Source organism: Pristis pectinata, chromosome 37, assembly GCF_009764475.1.
Source record: "Pristis pectinata isolate sPriPec2 chromosome 37, sPriPec2.1.pri, whole genome shotgun sequence".
In the NCBI taxonomy this organism is placed as follows: Eukaryota; Metazoa; Chordata; class Chondrichthyes; order Rhinopristiformes; family Pristidae; genus Pristis; species Pristis pectinata.
Window position 1 is genome coordinate 6,974,744 of NC_067440.1, and position 18,223 is coordinate 6,992,966.

At 48.6% G+C, this 18,223-nt stretch overlaps 1 protein-coding gene across 2 annotated transcripts in view; it reads right to left on the reverse strand.

The window, feature by feature from the left end:
• Window positions 1-2,084: 2,084 nt before the first annotated feature.
• Window positions 2,085-18,223, reverse strand: part of neurl4 (neuralized E3 ubiquitin protein ligase 4) — a 94,121-nt gene continuing 77,982 nt past the window's right edge. Inside the window, exons 24-28 of one of the 2 annotated variants that reach the window (XM_052044745.1) lie at window positions 17,061-17,168; window positions 15,459-15,603; window positions 13,928-14,040; window positions 10,222-10,384; window positions 2,085-4,629 (exon numbers count right to left, since the gene is read on the reverse strand). In XM_052044745.1, the coding sequence (XP_051900705.1) occupies window positions 4,425-4,629; window positions 10,222-10,384; window positions 13,928-14,040; window positions 15,459-15,603; window positions 17,061-17,168 (734 nt within the window). In that variant the 3' untranslated portion in view covers window positions 2,085-4,424. The remainder of the gene's footprint in view (window positions 4,630-10,221; window positions 10,385-13,927; window positions 14,041-15,458; window positions 15,604-17,060; window positions 17,169-18,223) is intronic. The other variant, XM_052044746.1, reaches the window with a different exon arrangement.

The window sequence follows — 18,223 nt, forward strand, 5'->3', positions numbered from 1 at the left end:
AAAAAAGCTTCTACCTCATTATAGAATTATGGATGAGGGAGCAGTTGGCTTCTTTACTGACAGGGTACCATGTAAATATTAGCACATACCACTTCACGTGTCATACCGTGTGGCCAATGGAACGACCTCCATTGCCCACCTCCAGTGATGTGTGTCTCCGTGTTGAGTGTGTGTGTTCCTGTGCGTGTGCAGTTTGCACGTTCTCCCTGTAACCATGTGGGTGCTCCAGTTTCCTCCCACATCCCAAAGACTTACCGCTTGGTAGGTTAATTGGCTGCTGTAAATTGTGTAGTTGAGGGGGAGCAATGTTGGTGGGAATGTAGGGAGAATTTTTAAGAAGTGAGATTAATGTAAGATTAGTGTAAATGGGTGGTTGATGCTCAGTACAGACTCAGTGGGCCGAAAGGCCTGTTTCTGTGCTGTCTGTCTCTATGACACCCATGCAAAATTCTATCATAGTGGTTCAGGGAAAATTACTTGTGCAAACTTAAAACAGAACTTCTGGAATTGTGATGTTCATTTGGGGCTTGTGCATCTTAAGGATACACCATTCGGCAAGTAACAGCCTTCATTTGTATATTACTCATTCATCTGTATTTTTTAAAAATAGTTTATCTTTGGTAAGAGAATTAAAAGAAAATCCATCGGTCCTTGTTGGACTCAACGGTCACATTCAGGCTCTGGAGGAACCAGCAGTGTCTCTCTGGAGAGCAGAAGGTTCCACCGGGCAACGATGCCAACTTGGGCTCTCTCCTCACTCCCACCTCCTACAGCACACCTATCGAGAACAGGAGGAAAATGGGAGGCATTTAAGGCATAAGCAAACATGCTCTCTGGCTTGGGTTAGACAAACACTGTCAAACTGGCAGCACTTCAGAAGTGACTGTTTTAAGAGAATACAGCAGTACAGCACAAGAACAGGCCCTTCGGCCCACCATGTTGTGCCAAAGTCATTAAACACCTAACTAATCCCTTCTGCCTACACAATGTCCATATCCCTCTGTTCTCTGCACATTCACGTGTTCATCCAAGACCCTCTTAAACGCCTCGATTGTATTTTCCTCCACTACCACTCCTGGCACCCACCACTCTGTGGAAAAAAACTTACCCCACACATCTCCTTTGAGCTGACCCCCTCTCACCTTAAAATGCATGCCCTCTAGTATTAGACATTTTGATCCTGGGAAAAAGATACTGGCTGTCTACTCTATGCCTCATATTCTTATAAACTCTGATCAGGTCTCCCCACGGCCTCTGCTGTTCCAGAGAAAACAACCCAAATTTGGCCAACCTCTCCCTGTAGCACATCCCCTCTAATCCAGGCAGCATCCTGGTGAGCCCCTACTGCACCCTCTTCAAAGCCTCCACATCCTTCCTAATAATGGGGCAACCAAATTTGAATGCAATACTCCACATGCAGCCTAACTAGAGTTTTATAAAGCTGCAACATTACTTTCTGACTTGAATTCAATGCCTCAGCTAATAAAGGCAAGCATGCCACACACCTTCTTTACCTGTGCAGCCACCTTCAGGGAGTTATAGACTTGGATCCCAAGATCCCTCTGTACATCGACACTGTTACGGGTCCTGCCATTAACAGTGAACTGTCCTTTTACATTTGATCTCCCAAAGTGTAACACCTCACACTTGGTTGGATTAAGCTCCATCTGCCATTTCTCCGCCTGTACCTGCAACTGATCTGTATGTTAGGGAGGGAGAAACTAGGTGAGAAAGAGACACAAGCAGGATAATGGGAAATGATGAGAGAGCAGTTTACCCGAAGGTGGAGAATTTAATGTTCATTCCAGAACATTGCAAAGTGTCCAGACAAGGCAAGATGTCATTCCTCTAGTTTGAGTTGGGCCTCAAGTAAACAGTGGAGGAGGCCACAGACCGGTCAGGATCAGAGTGGCATTGACAATTCAAGTGGCAGGAAGCTCAGGATCAGCCCTGCAGATTGAGCTCAGGAGCTGTGCAAAGGGAACATCAAAGGAAGTAAAGGAGGCAGGAGAAACTATAGTAGCCTCCTGTTATGTTTGCTTTTACAAAGACCGATATTCAAGCGGTTTAAAGACCGACTTGTATATTAATATCATTAGTTTTATTTATTTATACAAAAATTGCTAACTTCCATTTTCTGAACCGCTGTTTCCAGCCAAGATTATTATTCTTATGCACAATGGCTTGCAAGCCACAAAGTTCACGATTGAAAAGATAAATTAGTCTCAGAGCTGCAAGGGGACTGAGATAAGGGGGGGGTGGAGGGGACAAAACTCCCAAGACATTGGTACATGGCTGATCAATGACGGCATGAATGCTCAGGCTCCCTGCAGACGTTGGGTTAAAACAGTGCTGGGATAGGGCCAGGCCTGATGACTTCCACAACGCTATCCACCACGCCACTGCTGGGGAAAAAACACCAACATGACAGGTCAGCTCCTCTTGGATGCTGCTCGACCTTGCGAGTATTTTTGGGACCGTTTCTGTGTCAAAAATGCAGCACAAGTTAACCATCTCCAAATTCTTCACGCACACAGGTGTGCGTACATTCACTCAATGCTGAGTTATTTTTCAAATATACTTATGCAATGTCAGCATAAACCATAAAATCTCAGCATGAGAAGGCCGACAAATCAAATCAAAGGCCAGGTGAGAGGGTTCAAATGGAAGCTCTACAGGTACTGGGGGTAAAAAAAAACATTAAATGTACCTCTTCCTCTCAACTACTGCAGAGATCTGACTTGTGTAAGCTGAGCCTCTGGCACACTGGGACAATGTACAGTGGAGACATAGGATCTACAGAAGCAAAGTTGGTTCCCCTCAGTCTCTGGAGCTCTCCCCTCTCTTCAGTCTGTTCCTGTTGCGATGCCTTCTGCATTTGGAGGACATCACTCTTACAAAATGTCTGGCATTTTTTTTTTAAGGAAAAGATGGTGGGTGGGAAGGGGTGGGGAAGGGAATATTTACAGTAGATTGACCAGACAGCTCAGTGCAAAAACAATACCTTACGGTTGCAAAAAAAAGGACAAAAAAAAACTGGTCTGCAGATTGCAAACCACGCTGGTCTGCCCAGGGAAGCAGTCATCTCTGCAAAAAAGTCGATCGACAGGCATTTGACTGAGGTGTACAAAACTGAGGGGGTGATAAGGAAGCGCGCGTCCCCCTAGCAGAGAAGGTAATGACTTGAGGGCGTAGCTTCAAGTTAGTCGGTAGAAAGATTAGAGGGAAGTTCAGAAAGGATGTTCCTACACGGAGTAGTAGGAGTCTGCACCTCACTGATGGAAGTAGAGATCCTCACCATGTTTAAACAGTACCTTGAGAGCTGTAACTCAGATAGCTACGGATTCACAGCTGGGAAGCGGAACTGCCCTTGGTCGGTATCAACAAGATGGGCCAAACGTCCTCCTCCTGGAAGCGACCACAACTCTTGCTGTGCTGGGCCAAACCGGCTTCAGGCAGTAAAGCTCACCGGGGTTGACTGGGCATATACCCAGCACTGTGGTGGCAATGTCGTCATGATCTGGCCCTGCAGCTTGGTTCCTTTCCTGCCTACTGGCAGAACATAGATTCATGCCACCAACCACCACCTCCCCCCCCCCATCCTTTACAAACCACCCGCCCCACCCAGCAGTTCACACACTGTACAAGTCTGCAGATCTCCCTGCAGCAGCCATGCAGGTTTGCCAAGGGGACTTCTGTCGTTGCAGCTTGTGGCCCGTTTTCTAGTCTCAGGCAGCTTGGGTTCTGCTGGCTTCCTCGACAATGGACATTCTCTGTAAAAAAAAACCCTCCAATACCCCCAAAATAGACGAGGCACAATTAGCCAGCAGCAGAGACCTTTCTGCTGTGATCCCATTTATCCAGCTTCCAAAGCTGGCCAGGAAACCTCTTGAGAGTTCAGACGCAAGACACTTTTTCCTCTTTAAAAACCTAGAAAACGTATTGTTGCAGTGGAAAGCCCACCTCGCCCTTTCCTCCACCCACTGCAAACTTCCAATAAAGGTCTCCCCCCCCTTCCTCAACCACACGAGTAACTTCAAATGAACAGCCGAGTCCGTCGGATAGTTCTTGTTTGTCGTTCAGCTGATACAAGAGTCAAAAGTGCAGCGTTCCACTAGTGCGAGAGTCGTGTCAAAGTGTGCAAGGGCGGATGCTACTGTCCCGTGAGTTGCAGTCCGTCCCTGTAGCCTGCACCGCCCCAACCCTCCTACCCTGAACAGCCAACGCCACTGCCCCCCCCCCCCGCCCCCCTGTTGCTGCCATTGCAGAGTTCAGTCACAGCACTTGAAGTGGCATTCTCTCTGTGGGATCTTACACGCTCTCGATCTCTCTTCATAAGCGGGAACAGTGAAGGGTGAGGTGGGGGGTGGGGAGTGGGGGGGGGGGGGAGAGAGGGTGGGGTTTGGTCTTTAAACGGAGATCTTTCACTCCACCCGGATCAAGAGGCCGTAGAGAACGGTCGAAGCTCTTTCCTTAGTGATCCACTCGATCTCGTTGTTGCTGAACCTGGGGTCGATGGACTCGCTGGCCCCGATCGACTGCGGCCCAATCTTGTATGATCCCGGCCGCACGCACACCTGGAAGGCCACCTGTGCCTGATGGTGCCTCTGGGATTTTACGTCCTTGAATCTGGGAGGGGAAGACACGGGCACAATGAGCGACGATCACAGCCAGCGGGGAAAGACTTGGTCCACTTTGAAAGAACCCTCCCCAGACCCTGAACTCTGCCCAGACCCTTGCAAATTTTTAGTTTCTACATAGAAACATTGAACAGTACAGCACAATACAGGCCCTTTGGCCCACAATGTTGTGCTGACCTTTAAACCTCGCCTAAGACTATCTAGCCCTTTCCTCCCACATATCCCCTATTTTAAATTCCTCCATATGCTTATCTAGCAATCTCTTGAATTTGACCAAAGTACCTGCCTCCACCACCACCCCAGGCAGCGCATTCCATGCCCCAACCACTCTCTGGGTAAAAAACCTTCCTCTGATATCTCCATTGAACTTCCCAGCCATTACTTTAAAGCCATGCCCTCTTGTATTGAGCATTGGTGCCCTGGGAAAAGGCGCTGCCTGTCTATAATATAACATATATAAGAAATCCGGCACGTCCCTAATGACCTTCACCAATTTTTTATCGATGCACCACAGAAAGCATCCTATCCTGATGCATCACAGCTTGGTAAGGCAACTGCTCTGCCCGAGACCGCAAGAAACTGCAGAGAGTTGTGGGCACAGCCCAGCGCATCATGGCAACCAACCTCCCCTCCGTGGGCTCTGTCTACACTTCTTGCTTCTCTGTACTGTTATTGTTTTTACCTGTACTACCTCAATGGACTCTGTACTAACTCAATGTAACTGCACTGTAATTATTTGACCCGTACGATTGGTTTGTAAGACAAGTTTTTCACTGTACCTCGGTACAAGTGACAATAATAAACCAATACCAAAGACCCCTCCCACCCCGGACATTCTCTCTTCTCCCCCCCTCCCATCGGGCAGAAGATACAAAAGCCTGAAAGCATCTGGCTCAAGGACAGCTTCTATCCCACTGATAGAAGAGTGCTAAATGGTCCCCTAGTACAACAAGATGGGACTCATGACCTCACAATCTACCTTGTTATGCTTTTGCACCTTATTGTCTGCCTGCACTGCACTTTGGTTCCCTCCTGTTTTAAGAAGACCACTATCATCCCGGTACCAAAGAAAAGCAAGGTAACATGCCTCAATGTCTACCGACCAGTGGCTCTGACATCCACCATCATGAAGTGCTTTGAGAGGTTAGTCATGGCACGCATCAACTCCAGCCTACCAGACAACCTGGACCCATTGCAATTCGCCTATCAGCGAAACAGGTCTACAGCGGAAGTCATCTCCCTGGCCCTACACTCAGCTCTGGAGCATCTGGACAGTAAAGACACATACGTTAGACTATTGTTTATTGACTACAGCTCTGCCTTCAATACAATAATTCCAAGCAAGCTTGTCACCAAACTCCGAGACCTAGGACTCAACACCTCCCTCTGTAACTGGATTCTTGACTTTCTAACAAACAGACCACAATCAGTGAGGATAGGCAGCAATACCTCCGGCACGATTATTCTCAACACTGGTGCCCCACAAGGCTGTGTCCTCAGCCCTCTACTCTACTCCCTATACACTCACGACTGCGGCCAGATTCTGCTCTAGCTCCATCTACAAGTTTGCAGATGATACCACCATTGTAGGCCGTATCTCAAACAGCGATGAGTCAAGAGTACAGGAAGGAGATAGAGAGCTTAGTGGAATGGTGTCATGAGAACAACCTTTCCCTGAATGTCAGCAAAACAAAAGAGCTGGTCATTGGCTTCAGGAAAGGGGGCGGTGTACACGCACCTGTCTACATCAATGGTGCTGAGGTCGAGAGGGTTGAGAGCTTCAAGTTCCTGGGAGTGAACATCAACAGCCTGTCCTGGTCAAATCACGTAGATGCCACGGCCAAGAAAGCTCACCAGCACCTCTACTTCCTCAGGAGGCTAAAGAAATTTGGTTTGTCCCTTTTGACTCTCACCAACTTTTACCGATGCACCATAGAAAGCATCCTATCTGGATGTATCACAGCTTGGTACAGCAACTGTTCTGCCGAAGACCGCAAGAAGCTGCAGAGAGTTGTGTACACAGCCCAACGCATCACGGACACCAGCCTCCCCTCCTTGGACTGTCTTTACCTCTCGTTGTCTTGGTGTAGCAGCCAGCATAATCAAAGACCCCACCCACACGGGACATTCTCTTCTCCCCTCTTCCATCGGGTAGAAGATACAGGTACCTGAGGGCACGTACCACCAGACTTAAGGACAGCTTCTACCCCACTGTGATAAGACTATTGAACTGTTCCCTTATACAATGAGATGGACTCTGACCTCACCATCTACCTTGTTGTGACCTCGCACCTTATTGCACTGCACTTTCTCTGTAGCTGTGACACTTTACTCTGTACTGTTATTGTTTTTACCTGTACTACCTCAATGCACTCTGTACTAACTCAATGTAACTGCACTGTGTAATGAATTGACCTGTACAAGCGGTTTGTAAGACAAGTTTTTCACTGTAACTCGGTACAAGTGACAATAATAAACCAATACCTATATTCTGCATTCTGTTATTGCTTTCCCTTGTACTAACTCAATGCACTGATGTTTTGAAATGATCTGTATGGACGGCATGCAAAACAAAGTTTTTCACCATACCTCAGTACATGTGACAATAATAAACCAATTTACCACATTGATCCAATTCCCGTTTTATGCTTCCCAACCTCGGATATAGATTCCTAGAGAGAGAGACAGCAGGAAAGAGGCCCTTCAGCCGAATGCGCTGCTGTAAACTGCCCCTAGTGTGCGAGTAAGTGGTAGAATCTGGGAGGAGCTGATGGAGACAAGGAAGTGCCAGAAGAAGGGGACTAGTTGGTGGGGATCCCAGATTCTACCAGGGCACCAGGGATTTGTGAATGAAACGTCTCTAAAAGATGCTGCAAGGGAAGGGGAAGATTTATCTGGTGGTGGTGGTGGAATCTCACAGAAAGTTGCCAAGGTTATGGTGGATGACCCTTCGAATGTGGGGGCCAGTGGGGTGGAAGGCGAGGACAAGGAGATAGGCCTATCCCTGCTCTGGCTGGGAGGAGAACAGGTGAGATAATTGGTGATTGGTTTATTATTGTCACATGTACCGAGATACAGTGAAAAGCTTTTGCTTTGCATGCCATCCTGACAGATCATTCCATAAGTACACTGAGGTATGGTAAAGGAATAAAAAAATGCAGAATGCAGAAAATGAAATGCAGAATATAGTGTAACGGTACAGAGAAAGTGCAGTGCAGGTAGACAAAGTGCATGGGCCATGATGAGGTAGATTGAGATCAACTTTAGCATGTAAGAGGTCCATTCAAGAGTATTGTAACAGCTGACCTTGAGCCTGGTACATGTTCTCAAGCTTTTGTATCTTCTGCCCAATGGGAGGGTGCAGAAGAGGGAATGACTGGGTGGGAGGCGCCTTTGATGATCCTGGCTGCTTTCCCGAGGCAATGGGGAGTGTAGACGGAGTCAATGGAGGCTGGTTTACGTGATGGACTGTGTTGTGTTCACGACTCTCTGCAATTTATTGTGGTCTTGGGCAGAGCAGTTGCCTTACTGAGCTGTGATGCATCTGGATAGGATGCTTTCAATGGTGTGTCTATAAAAACTGGACAGAGTCATCGGGGACATGCCAAATTTCCTTAGTCTTCTGAGGAAGTAGAGGCGTTGGTGTGCTTTCTGGGGGTATAAAGAAACACGGCTGAGAATTCTGTCAGCTATGATAAAGGAGGAGCTACAGTTTTGAGGGGGGAAAGACATCTCGGGTGCATTGGAAAGGAAAGTGCCATCAGTAGAGCAGCTAGAGAACATGGGTTAATGCAACAGTCCTTAGAGGAAGCAGTGGGGTAGAAGGTGATCTCAAGGTGGTGGGTTTGCGATGGGTACTGGTCGAGATGGAGTTAGTGAGGACAAAAAACACAAGGTTGAATCAGATATGGACCTTGTGAAAGTGAGAACCAGGGGAAACCAGCAGCAGAGGACATGGAATTGTCAAGTGCAGGAAGCAACAACAATGCAGTCATCAGCTTACCAGAGAAAGGGTTGAGGGAGGGGACTTGAGGACTGTCCCACAGAGCAGTGTTGGATTCGACTGTTTTAAGTAGTTTTTTTTAAAACGTATAGTGTTTAATACACTTCAAGTAGCTGCACAAGGAGTGGCCGCTTCCTAGCTTATTGGTTCGTCCATCAGGTGAATATGTGTTTTCTCACTGGTTGGTTTGGCCACAGGTACCTGATAGGTTTCTTGATTGGACTATTGTTAGCTAAGGAGTACCTCTTAACTCAGGTATAAAAGGTGTCATTTTTTTGTTAATCTCTATCTTGCTCTCTTCCCCCACCCCCCTCCCTCCTCCACCCACACCCCCCCCCCCACCCCTAGCTCATCTGGTTCCTTTGTCTCGGCTCATCTCCCAGTAGTAAAGCTAGTGCCATGTGCTCTGTGACTGTTTCTTTGTTTTAAACTTTTTCCAATAAAACTTTATGAAGCACCAAGTTGTTTTCAACTCATTCCTGGACTCCTGAAAGAACCTGCGGATGCGACAATAACCAGATCCGACAGCAGCGAGTAGAGCCGCTACCTCACAGTATCAGAGCTGTGTGTGTGTGTGTGTGTGTGTGTGTGTGTGTCCCCGCGCACCCCTCTGCGCATGCGTGCTTGTGTGGAGTTTGCACGTTCTCCCCGCGACCGTGTGAGCTCCCCCCCCCCCCCAACCCAGGGCGCTCCGGTTCCCTCCCACATCCCAACGACGTGCGGGGTCGGTGGGTTAATCGGCCGCTGTAAATTGCCCCCCTGGTGTGTGGGTGAGGGGTAGAATCTGGGGGGGGGAGATTATTAGAATGTGGGGATCTTGAGTGTAGATGGGTGGCTGATGGTCGGCATGGACTCGATGGGCTGAAGGGCCTGTTTCTGTGCTGTATCTCTCTGCCATTGCCTGGTGCCAATCCACTAACCACTCGATCCAATCAGGTCAAGTTTTGGGAGATGCACTGCAGGAAATCGAGCAATGATCTTGGCAGTGTCCGCACACATCACAAGACAAAGGAGCAGAAGTAGGCCATTTGGCCCATTGAGTCTGCTCCGCCACTTCACCATGAGCTATTCTCCCATCCAGCCCCGATTCCTGGCCTTTTCCCCATATCCCTTGATACCCTGACTAATTAGATACCTATCAATCTCTTCCTTAAACACCCCCAAAGATCGGGCCTCCAGAGCTGCATAAATCCATAATTCCATAAATCCATGACCCTCTGGCTAAAGAAATTTCTCCTCATTTCTGTTCTAAATGGGTACCATCAAATTCTAAGACTGTGCCCTCTTATCCTGGACTCACCCACCAAGGGAAACAACTTAGCCACATCTACTCTGTCCAGTCCTTTCAACATTCGAAATGTTTCTATGAGGTCCCCTCTCATTCTTCTGTACTCCAGTGAGTACAGTCCAAGAGCCAATAATCGCTCAGGGTACGTAAGCCCTTTCATTCCAGGAATCATCCTCGTAAATCTAAAGCCATCCAACCGCCCAGGCAGTGGGCGTGCCCACTGGCTAGTTTAGCCATCAGGTTACTCCCCCCCTGCTCAGCCGCTGAAGACAACACTGCTCGGCACTTACCGTATTTTGGGGCAGAAGTGATCGAGCCCGATGTATCGCATTGTTGGAGAGAGGCTAACTTTGACAGCGTCCTTCTCCTGTGCGCTGTTCCCCTCGGGCTCGTTGTATCCATTCTGTAGCTCCACCTTCGTCTGCTTGGTGCAGAATATCGATGCACTCCCTGCTTTATGTTGGGAAAGGGGTTGATACAGGAGCGGTTGGGGGTTGGGGGGGTAGTGAGGAACCAAAGGGCACAGGGAAGGTGGTGTGATAGGAGGAAGAAAAATTGAGCTGTTAAAATGCCAGTTATTTGAGATCAATCTAAAAGCTCAACATGCACAGTATACAATGCATGAGAGCTGCTGAAATGTGTCATTTGGGGCCACTTCAAGCCCGTGCTGTCCCTGCCCTGGGAGTGTGTGATGGGTCAGTGTAGAGGGAGCTTCACTCTGTGTCTGACCCTGGGAGTGTGTGACGGGACGGTGTAGAGGGAGCTTCACTCTGTGTCTGACCCCGGGAGTGTGTGACGGGACGGTGTAGAGGGAGCTTCACTCTGTGTCTGACCCTGGGAGTGTGTGATGGGTCAGCGTAGAGGGAGCTTCGCTGCATGTCTATCCCTGGGAGCGTGTGACAGGACAGTGTAGAGGGAGCCTCACTGTGTCTGACCCTGGGAGCGTGTGATGGGACAGTGTAGAGGGAGCCTCACTCTGTGTCTGACCCTGGGAGTGTGTGACGGGACTGTGTAGAGGGAGCTTCACTCTGTGTCTGACCCCGGGAGTGTGTGACGGGACAGTGTAGAGGGAGCTTCACTCTGTGTCTGACCCTGGGAGTGTGTGACGGGACAGTGTAGAGGGAGCTTTGTTCCATGTCTAACGCACACTGTCCCTTTTTTTCCCTTTTTCTGAAGTGATTACAGAATCACATTACTACAATATTACAGTACTTCATGAGGTGCACTATTTACAGTTTCAAATTATAACATGGCCATCACTATCCAGAATACAGTCGAGTCCCTAAGGTGCCCACCGATCCCAGAGATCCCCCACTGTACCCGTGGATACCGCGTGCTCCTTCTATGGGGACACACGGGCACAGACGTAACTCCGGAAGAGAGGCAACTCTCAACTGCCCGCCGCCTAGACCTTGACCAGGCCCAGGAGCAAACTGACCAGGAGATCCCCGGACCAACCCATTGCCTCCACACCAGGTGACAGTCCCTGCCCTGGGAGTGTGTGATGGGACAGTGTAGAGGGAGCTTCGCTCGGTGTCTAACGCACACTGCCCGTGCCCTGGGAGTACTTGACAGGACAGTGTAGAGGCAGTTTTACTCTATATCTAACCCAATTGTACACGCACTGGGAGTGTTTGGTGGGACGGGGGTGCAAAAGATGAGTCAGTCAAGATATCATGTCCATTTAAGATTATTCATCTATGGGACCACTAGTACACTCATTTGGTTCCTTAATGAGCAAATAACAAACTATACCACTCTATAATGGTTGTAAACTCTATGAGCATGGGTTCAATCCTGACCTTGGATGCTGCCTGTGTGTGGAGTTTGCACGTTCTCCCTGTGACCACATGGGTTTCCCCCGGATGCTCCAGTTCCCCCCCACATCTCAACAATGTGCTGGGTCGGTTGGTTAATTGTCACCCTTGTGTGTGGGTGAGGGGTAGAATCTGGGGCAAGTTGATGGGGACTTGTGGACAATAGGTTAACAGAGGAAATTAGTGGGGGAATGGGAGTGCTCTGAGCTGGCATTCACTTGGCCTCCTCGGTGGTAGGGAAATATGGATTCTCCAACTGCCAGTGGTAATCAAACCCATCAATGGGTGAGCCATTTATATACAACCCCCACAACTTCCCTGCATCACCCTAGCCCTAACTGAATTATCATTTTGGAACTTCACCTACTCGTGAAATAAAATTTGAAATAGTCTTTCACACTTAGACCTTTCTCCTTATCTTAATGATCTTGCAGCCCACAAGGTCAACTGCTGCAAAGGATCCCTTCCGAGGAAAAGTACTAATCTCCTTTTTGCAGAGCTCAGACTTCACAGCCCCATCACCAAACTGGTGGTGCCTCTGCACTGCCCCTCCACAGCTCAATGTCTAGTCTTGCACCCAGCAGGACAGCCGTGCCTGGTGAGTGTGAAAGGACCTCCCCCTCCCACCATGGGACGATACTCTCTATTGTTTGTGGAGGGACCTGTAAATCTTCCAGTACCGTACACAACTCAGCAACAAAACCCCAGCCCCACCCCGAGTGGAGGTTGCATTTCAGCTGTCGTGCTTTGTCCAACTAATCCTGAGCGGCTTCAGTTTCAACTGCCCCTTTGCCGATTTGGTAAATCGGCATTTTGTCCCATGTGCAAGAGACAGCCCTGCGGCCCAACTTGTCCATGCCAACCATGTCGCCAAACTGAGCTTCTACCAGTTGCCTGTGTTTGGCCCGTAACCCTCTAAACCTTTCCATCCATGTATCTGTCCGAATACCTTTTAAACGTTGTTAGTGTAGCTGCCTCAACCACTTCCTTACACCCACCACCCTCTGCGTGAAAAAGTTGCCCCTCGGATCCCCTTCAAATCTTTGCCCTTAAACCTATGCCTTCAGTTTTAGACTCCCCTACCCTGCGAGAAACACTGTGACCATCCACCTTATCTAATGATTTTATAAACCTCTACAAGGTCACCCCTCAGCTTCCTACACACCAGGGAAAAAAGTCCCAGCCTTTCCAGTCTCTCCTTATAACTCAAGCCCTCTAGTCCCGGTAACATCCTCATGAATTGTTTCTGCCCCCTCTCCACCTTAATGACACCCTGCCCTGTTTGGTGAAGAGAACTGCACACAATACTCCAAATGTGGTCTCACCAACGTCACGTACAGTTGTGGAGGGAGCTTGGTCTCCCATACAGATGGAAGATGGAGGGTTCAGAGAACCAGTACAGCTCTGGTGAGTGAGAGGCACCCATCAAACCTTAACCATGTAGAGTTTGACATTAACATAGCAACATAAGAGGTAGCTACACTTTTATGAATGCACCATAGAAAGCATCCTATCTGGATGCATCACAGCTCGGAACGGCAACTGCTCTGTCCAGGACTAAGAAACTGCAGAGCTCTGTGGACACAGCTCAGCACATCACGGAAACCAGCCTCCCCTCCATGGACTCTGTGTCTATACCTCTTGCTGCTTGGCGAAGCAGCCAGCATAATCAAAGACCCCACCCACCCCGGACATTCTCTCTTCTCCCCTCTCCCGTCAGGCAGAAGATACAGGAGCCTGAGGGCACGTACCACCAAGCACAAGGACAGCTTCTATCCCACTGCGATAAGACTATTGAACGGTTCCCTTAGACGATAAGATGGACTCTTGACCTCACAATCTACCTTATGACCTTGCACCTTACGGTCTACCTGAAATGCACTTCCCTGTAGCTGTGACACTTTACTCTGTCTTCTGTTATTGTTTTTACCCTGTACTACCTCAATGCAATGTGTAATGAATTGATCTGTACGAACGGTATGCAAGACAAGTTTTTCACTGTACCTCGGTACAAGTGACAAAAATAAACCAATACCTTCTGAAAGGCTCAATTGGTTACTTATCAGCGAGTCAAGATAGATCCCAAAATCTGTTAACTGCATATGCAGTGCAAGAGGATTTTTTTTATTCTTGCCAATATGCTGTCATTTAGGGAACTACTTCCTTCCCCTCCATGTACCTGATACCAGCTCCCCATGGTCCAGGGCACGCCTCAGGGATCCCACACACGTCCCGTGGTAAGCTGTGTGCCATTTCTTGTAAACGTTGGTGACTTCGCAGCGTGGATTCAACCTGCAGAGGGCAACGGGTGATACGTTTGAGGTGAGGCATGAGAATGAACTTTTTATTGGAAGGGCAACGTTGTAAGCTCGGATTCCCCACCGAGAGTTGCATCCATAAAGGCCAGAGTCCCAAGGTAGAACAGGTGCTTAACACATTGTTACACCAGACTGTAGGGGGTCCACCGATTTGTCACCGACACTATTGTACTAGTTCTGTCACTTCACACTATCAGTGTGCCCGTCACCCAGACTATCATTACAACAGGTCTGTAGTCTTGTAACTGTCACTACACCTTACAGTTGAATATTATCCTGTGACTAATACTACATCCCAAGTGTCTGGCATCCTGTAACAGACAATACACCCTCTTGGTGTAGGCCAATCACTGTGTGACTGATACTTCACCCTATTAGTACGCCTGACACCCAGACTACCACGACACCCTATTATGGTGGGCCCATCACTCTGTGGATGACAATACACCCTGTGCCTGACACTACAGCCTATTACACTAAGCCTGTCACTTTCTTACTGACTCTACCCCTGTACTATGGTGAGCCTGTCACCTTATGACTGACAACACACCTTCTTAGTGGTGGAACCTTGACTCAAGCTACACCTGATTATAGTAAGATTGTTGCCCTATGACAAACTATACCACAATACCACTGGACACCTCCCACCCTCTGATACTACACCTTTACTGGTCTGTCATCCCATAACAGACAACACACTTTTGGTGTAGGTCAATCTGTGTGACTGACATTTTACCCTATTAGTAGCCCTGTCACAAAACTAACACTACACCCTATTACAGTGGGCCCCTCTCTCTGTGGCTAACACTACAACCTCTGGGCCTGACACCTGTGGCTGACATTACAACCAATAACAATGGTCCTATCACCCTGTGACTGACACTACGGCCTATTACAGTAAGCCTGTTATCTTCTAAATGACTATCCCTCTACTACAATAGGTCCGATGCTCTGCGGCTGAAACTACAACCTGTACAGTGGGCCTGTCACTACACCCTATTACAGCATGCCTGTCACTCTGTGCCTGACACTACACTCTATTACAGCGTGCAAGTTGCCCTATGCCTGACACTACACTCTATTACAGCGTGCAAGTTGCCCTATGCCTGACGCTATACCTATTGCAGTGCGCCTGTCACTCTGTGCCAGACACTACACCTGATTACACTGGGCCTGTCACTCTGTACCTGAACCTACACCTGATTACAGTATGCCTGACACTACACCCTGTACCGACTGACACTACACACACCAGAACCCAACGCCCTGCAAAGCTGCACCAACTGTCCTAGTTTCCATGCAAGAAGTGAGTGCTGCCGTCCTCTTCACCATGCAGTGGCCGCTTGGCCTTTAAACTGCGCCCTCCCCCCCCTGCGACGTTCAACCACTCACCTGAGTGCGAACCTGCACCAGCCGAAGGGGAGGGCGTAGTCTTTGGGTGGGTCGCCCCGCTTGTAGTACGCCTCGTCTCCGCGCAACTTGTGGCAGGACTCACAGTAGCACAAGTTGCACTTCAGCTCCTCGTTGAAGTATCCGTCTGCAAGCGACGGGGACACGAGTCACTGTGACATCAACTAACTTCCCACTCGACTCCCATTTCACTTACCCCCTCACCTGGTTCAGAGAGGCTTATTGTCATTTACCCCAGGGTGCAATGAAACTCCTTGTCCGTGTGAAGCTCACAGAGTAAACTGTGTACACAGCAACAATAAGCAGCAACGGGCACAACAAACAGAACAGTGTGAACCGAGGCGGTGCAAAACGAAATGTTAAAGTGACAATAACGGAAGAGGTAGAGTGAAGAGTCCAAGAACGTGGCAGCACCACCGGGAAAGGGACGTGAGAGAGGGGACTGGTTCAGGAGTCTGACAGCAGTGGGGAAGAAGCTGTTCTTGAGTCTGGTCGTCAGGGCTTTCAAGCTCCTGTATCTTCCCCCAGAAGGCAGATGACCAGGGGTGGCAGGTATCCCTGATGATACCGTCAGCCTTCCTGAAGCAAAACGCGGTGAAGACGGACTGGATGGAAGGGAGTGACGGGCCTGTGACGGACCGGGCAGTGTTTACTGCTCTCTGCAGGTCCTTTTGACCCAGAGCAGAGCGGTTGCTGTACCAGACTGAGATGCAACCCATCAGGATATCTCACTGTCCCAGTCAAATTTCCTCCCTCCTTTTCTGCAGTTTTGGCCACAACGTGGCTCCACGTATGGGCCTTGGAGTCTTCAGCTATGGATGGCTTTCAAGCTCATTTGACCACATAACCAATCTCATCAGCGGTTTGGGGCTAGAGGGGCAGTGGTGGGGGAAAAGGTAGTCATATCACAGAGACTAGCTCAATCCTACACTTTATACAGTAGGGAAGTAGGGAGATTGTACGAGGCAGAAACACCACCAGCTCAGCTGAACCAGTCCCAGAGTGAAAGGGGAGAACTTTCAGCAGAATCTGTATGAAGTACATTTATTATGCAGAGCCTTGGCCAGACCAGTCAAGTGTCTGAATGGTGCATCTCAAGTAGTGTACACTGGCCTTTATACGCTTGTGTTTAGAAAGTTGGAAGGTCTTGCTGAAAGTGTTAAAAGGGATGCCGGAAGGTTAACTGGAGAGCGAAACCAACTCCTCTCTTAGGGACATTAAGAACGAACCAGGCATTTCAAGGGTGAATTTGGGGTAAACCTTCACACAGACAGTGGCAGAATGTGGAACCTCCCCATGAAAGTCTGTGGATGTTGGGTTTCAATTAGGTGTTGCAGGATCCATTATTGGTGGATTTTTGTTGGGTTGGCTGCCCAGGGTTTGGAAGAAGAGGCTGGTAACTGGGAAAGAAAGAGCTTTTCCTGTTCCATCCAACCTCCAACACCCTCCCTTCCCACTTTTCTGATCTGGAAACCATCTTACCTTCAGATTAATATTAGGACCCAGGCCAGGTGTTGATCATTGACTAGAGCCTCAACATCCCTTTTCTTCTCAACTGTGACAAAATGAAGAGAAGCTTCTCACCTGGCAGAGGAAGGAGCTCCTTAAACCTGGCACAAAGGGCCTGATATTCACACGTTTTCATGGGATTCACTTCAGGAGGCGGTGTCCAGCACAGGTTCTCCTTGATACCTTGGAGGAAGGAGTAACAGAGATCTCAGTGGGCAAACCAGTGGGGAAGTTATAGAAATTGGGGCAACTGTGGCAAAAGGGCTTGGGTGAAGGATAGAGGGCTCGGCTGCAAAGTTCGACCCATCAGATTGCCTGCTGGCACTCACGGAGTATCACTCTTCACCTAGTCAAAAGGTTACCAACTTGTCCTGCTCAAGAGACTTCAATGTTAAAACCCACAATGACCATTTGGTGCAACACCGAAAGGGTCTGTCTTATGGTTGAGACCATAAACTGAGGTCCCACCTGCCCCCTCACAGAAGATCTCACAGCACATCTCTGAAGAGCAGGAGAGATCTACCAGCTGCCCCCACTGCTAATTTTAATCCATCACTCAACATCACTGCAACAGAACACAGGCAGTCCCTGGGTTACGTGAGGATTACATTCCTGAGAACTGTCTAAGCCGATCTCTCCTCAAGTTAGAAGTGTCCATTTTCTATATCATATCTCTCTATATACACGCTGTAATTTCGTTTCACAGAATAATCACCCTAATGCTACCTGCAATTAAACTAATGGAATATATACTGCATCCAGTCATAAAGCACAAAAACAGGCCCTTTGGCGCAACTGGTCCATGCTGACCAAGATTCCCACCTAAGCTAGCCTCATTTTCCTCTTAAACCTTTCCAATCCATGTGCCTGTCCAAGTGCTTTTTAATGTTGGAACTGTACCTGCCTCAACCACTTCCTCTGGCAGCTCGTTCCATATAACATCACCCGCTGGGTAAAAAAGTTGCCCCTCAGGTTCTTATTGAATCTCTCCCCTCTCACCTTAAACCTGTGCCCTCTATAGTTCTTGATTCCCCAACCCTGAGAAAAAGACTGTGTGCATTCACCCTGTCTATGCCCCTCATGATTTCATACACCTTGATAAGATCATCTCTCAGTCTCCTATTGCTCCAATGAAAATGCCATTAATGAATATCATGAAACATTATTACAACACACAGAAAATGCTGGAGGAACTCAGCAGGTCAGGCAGCATTTATGGAGGGAAATAAACAGTCGAC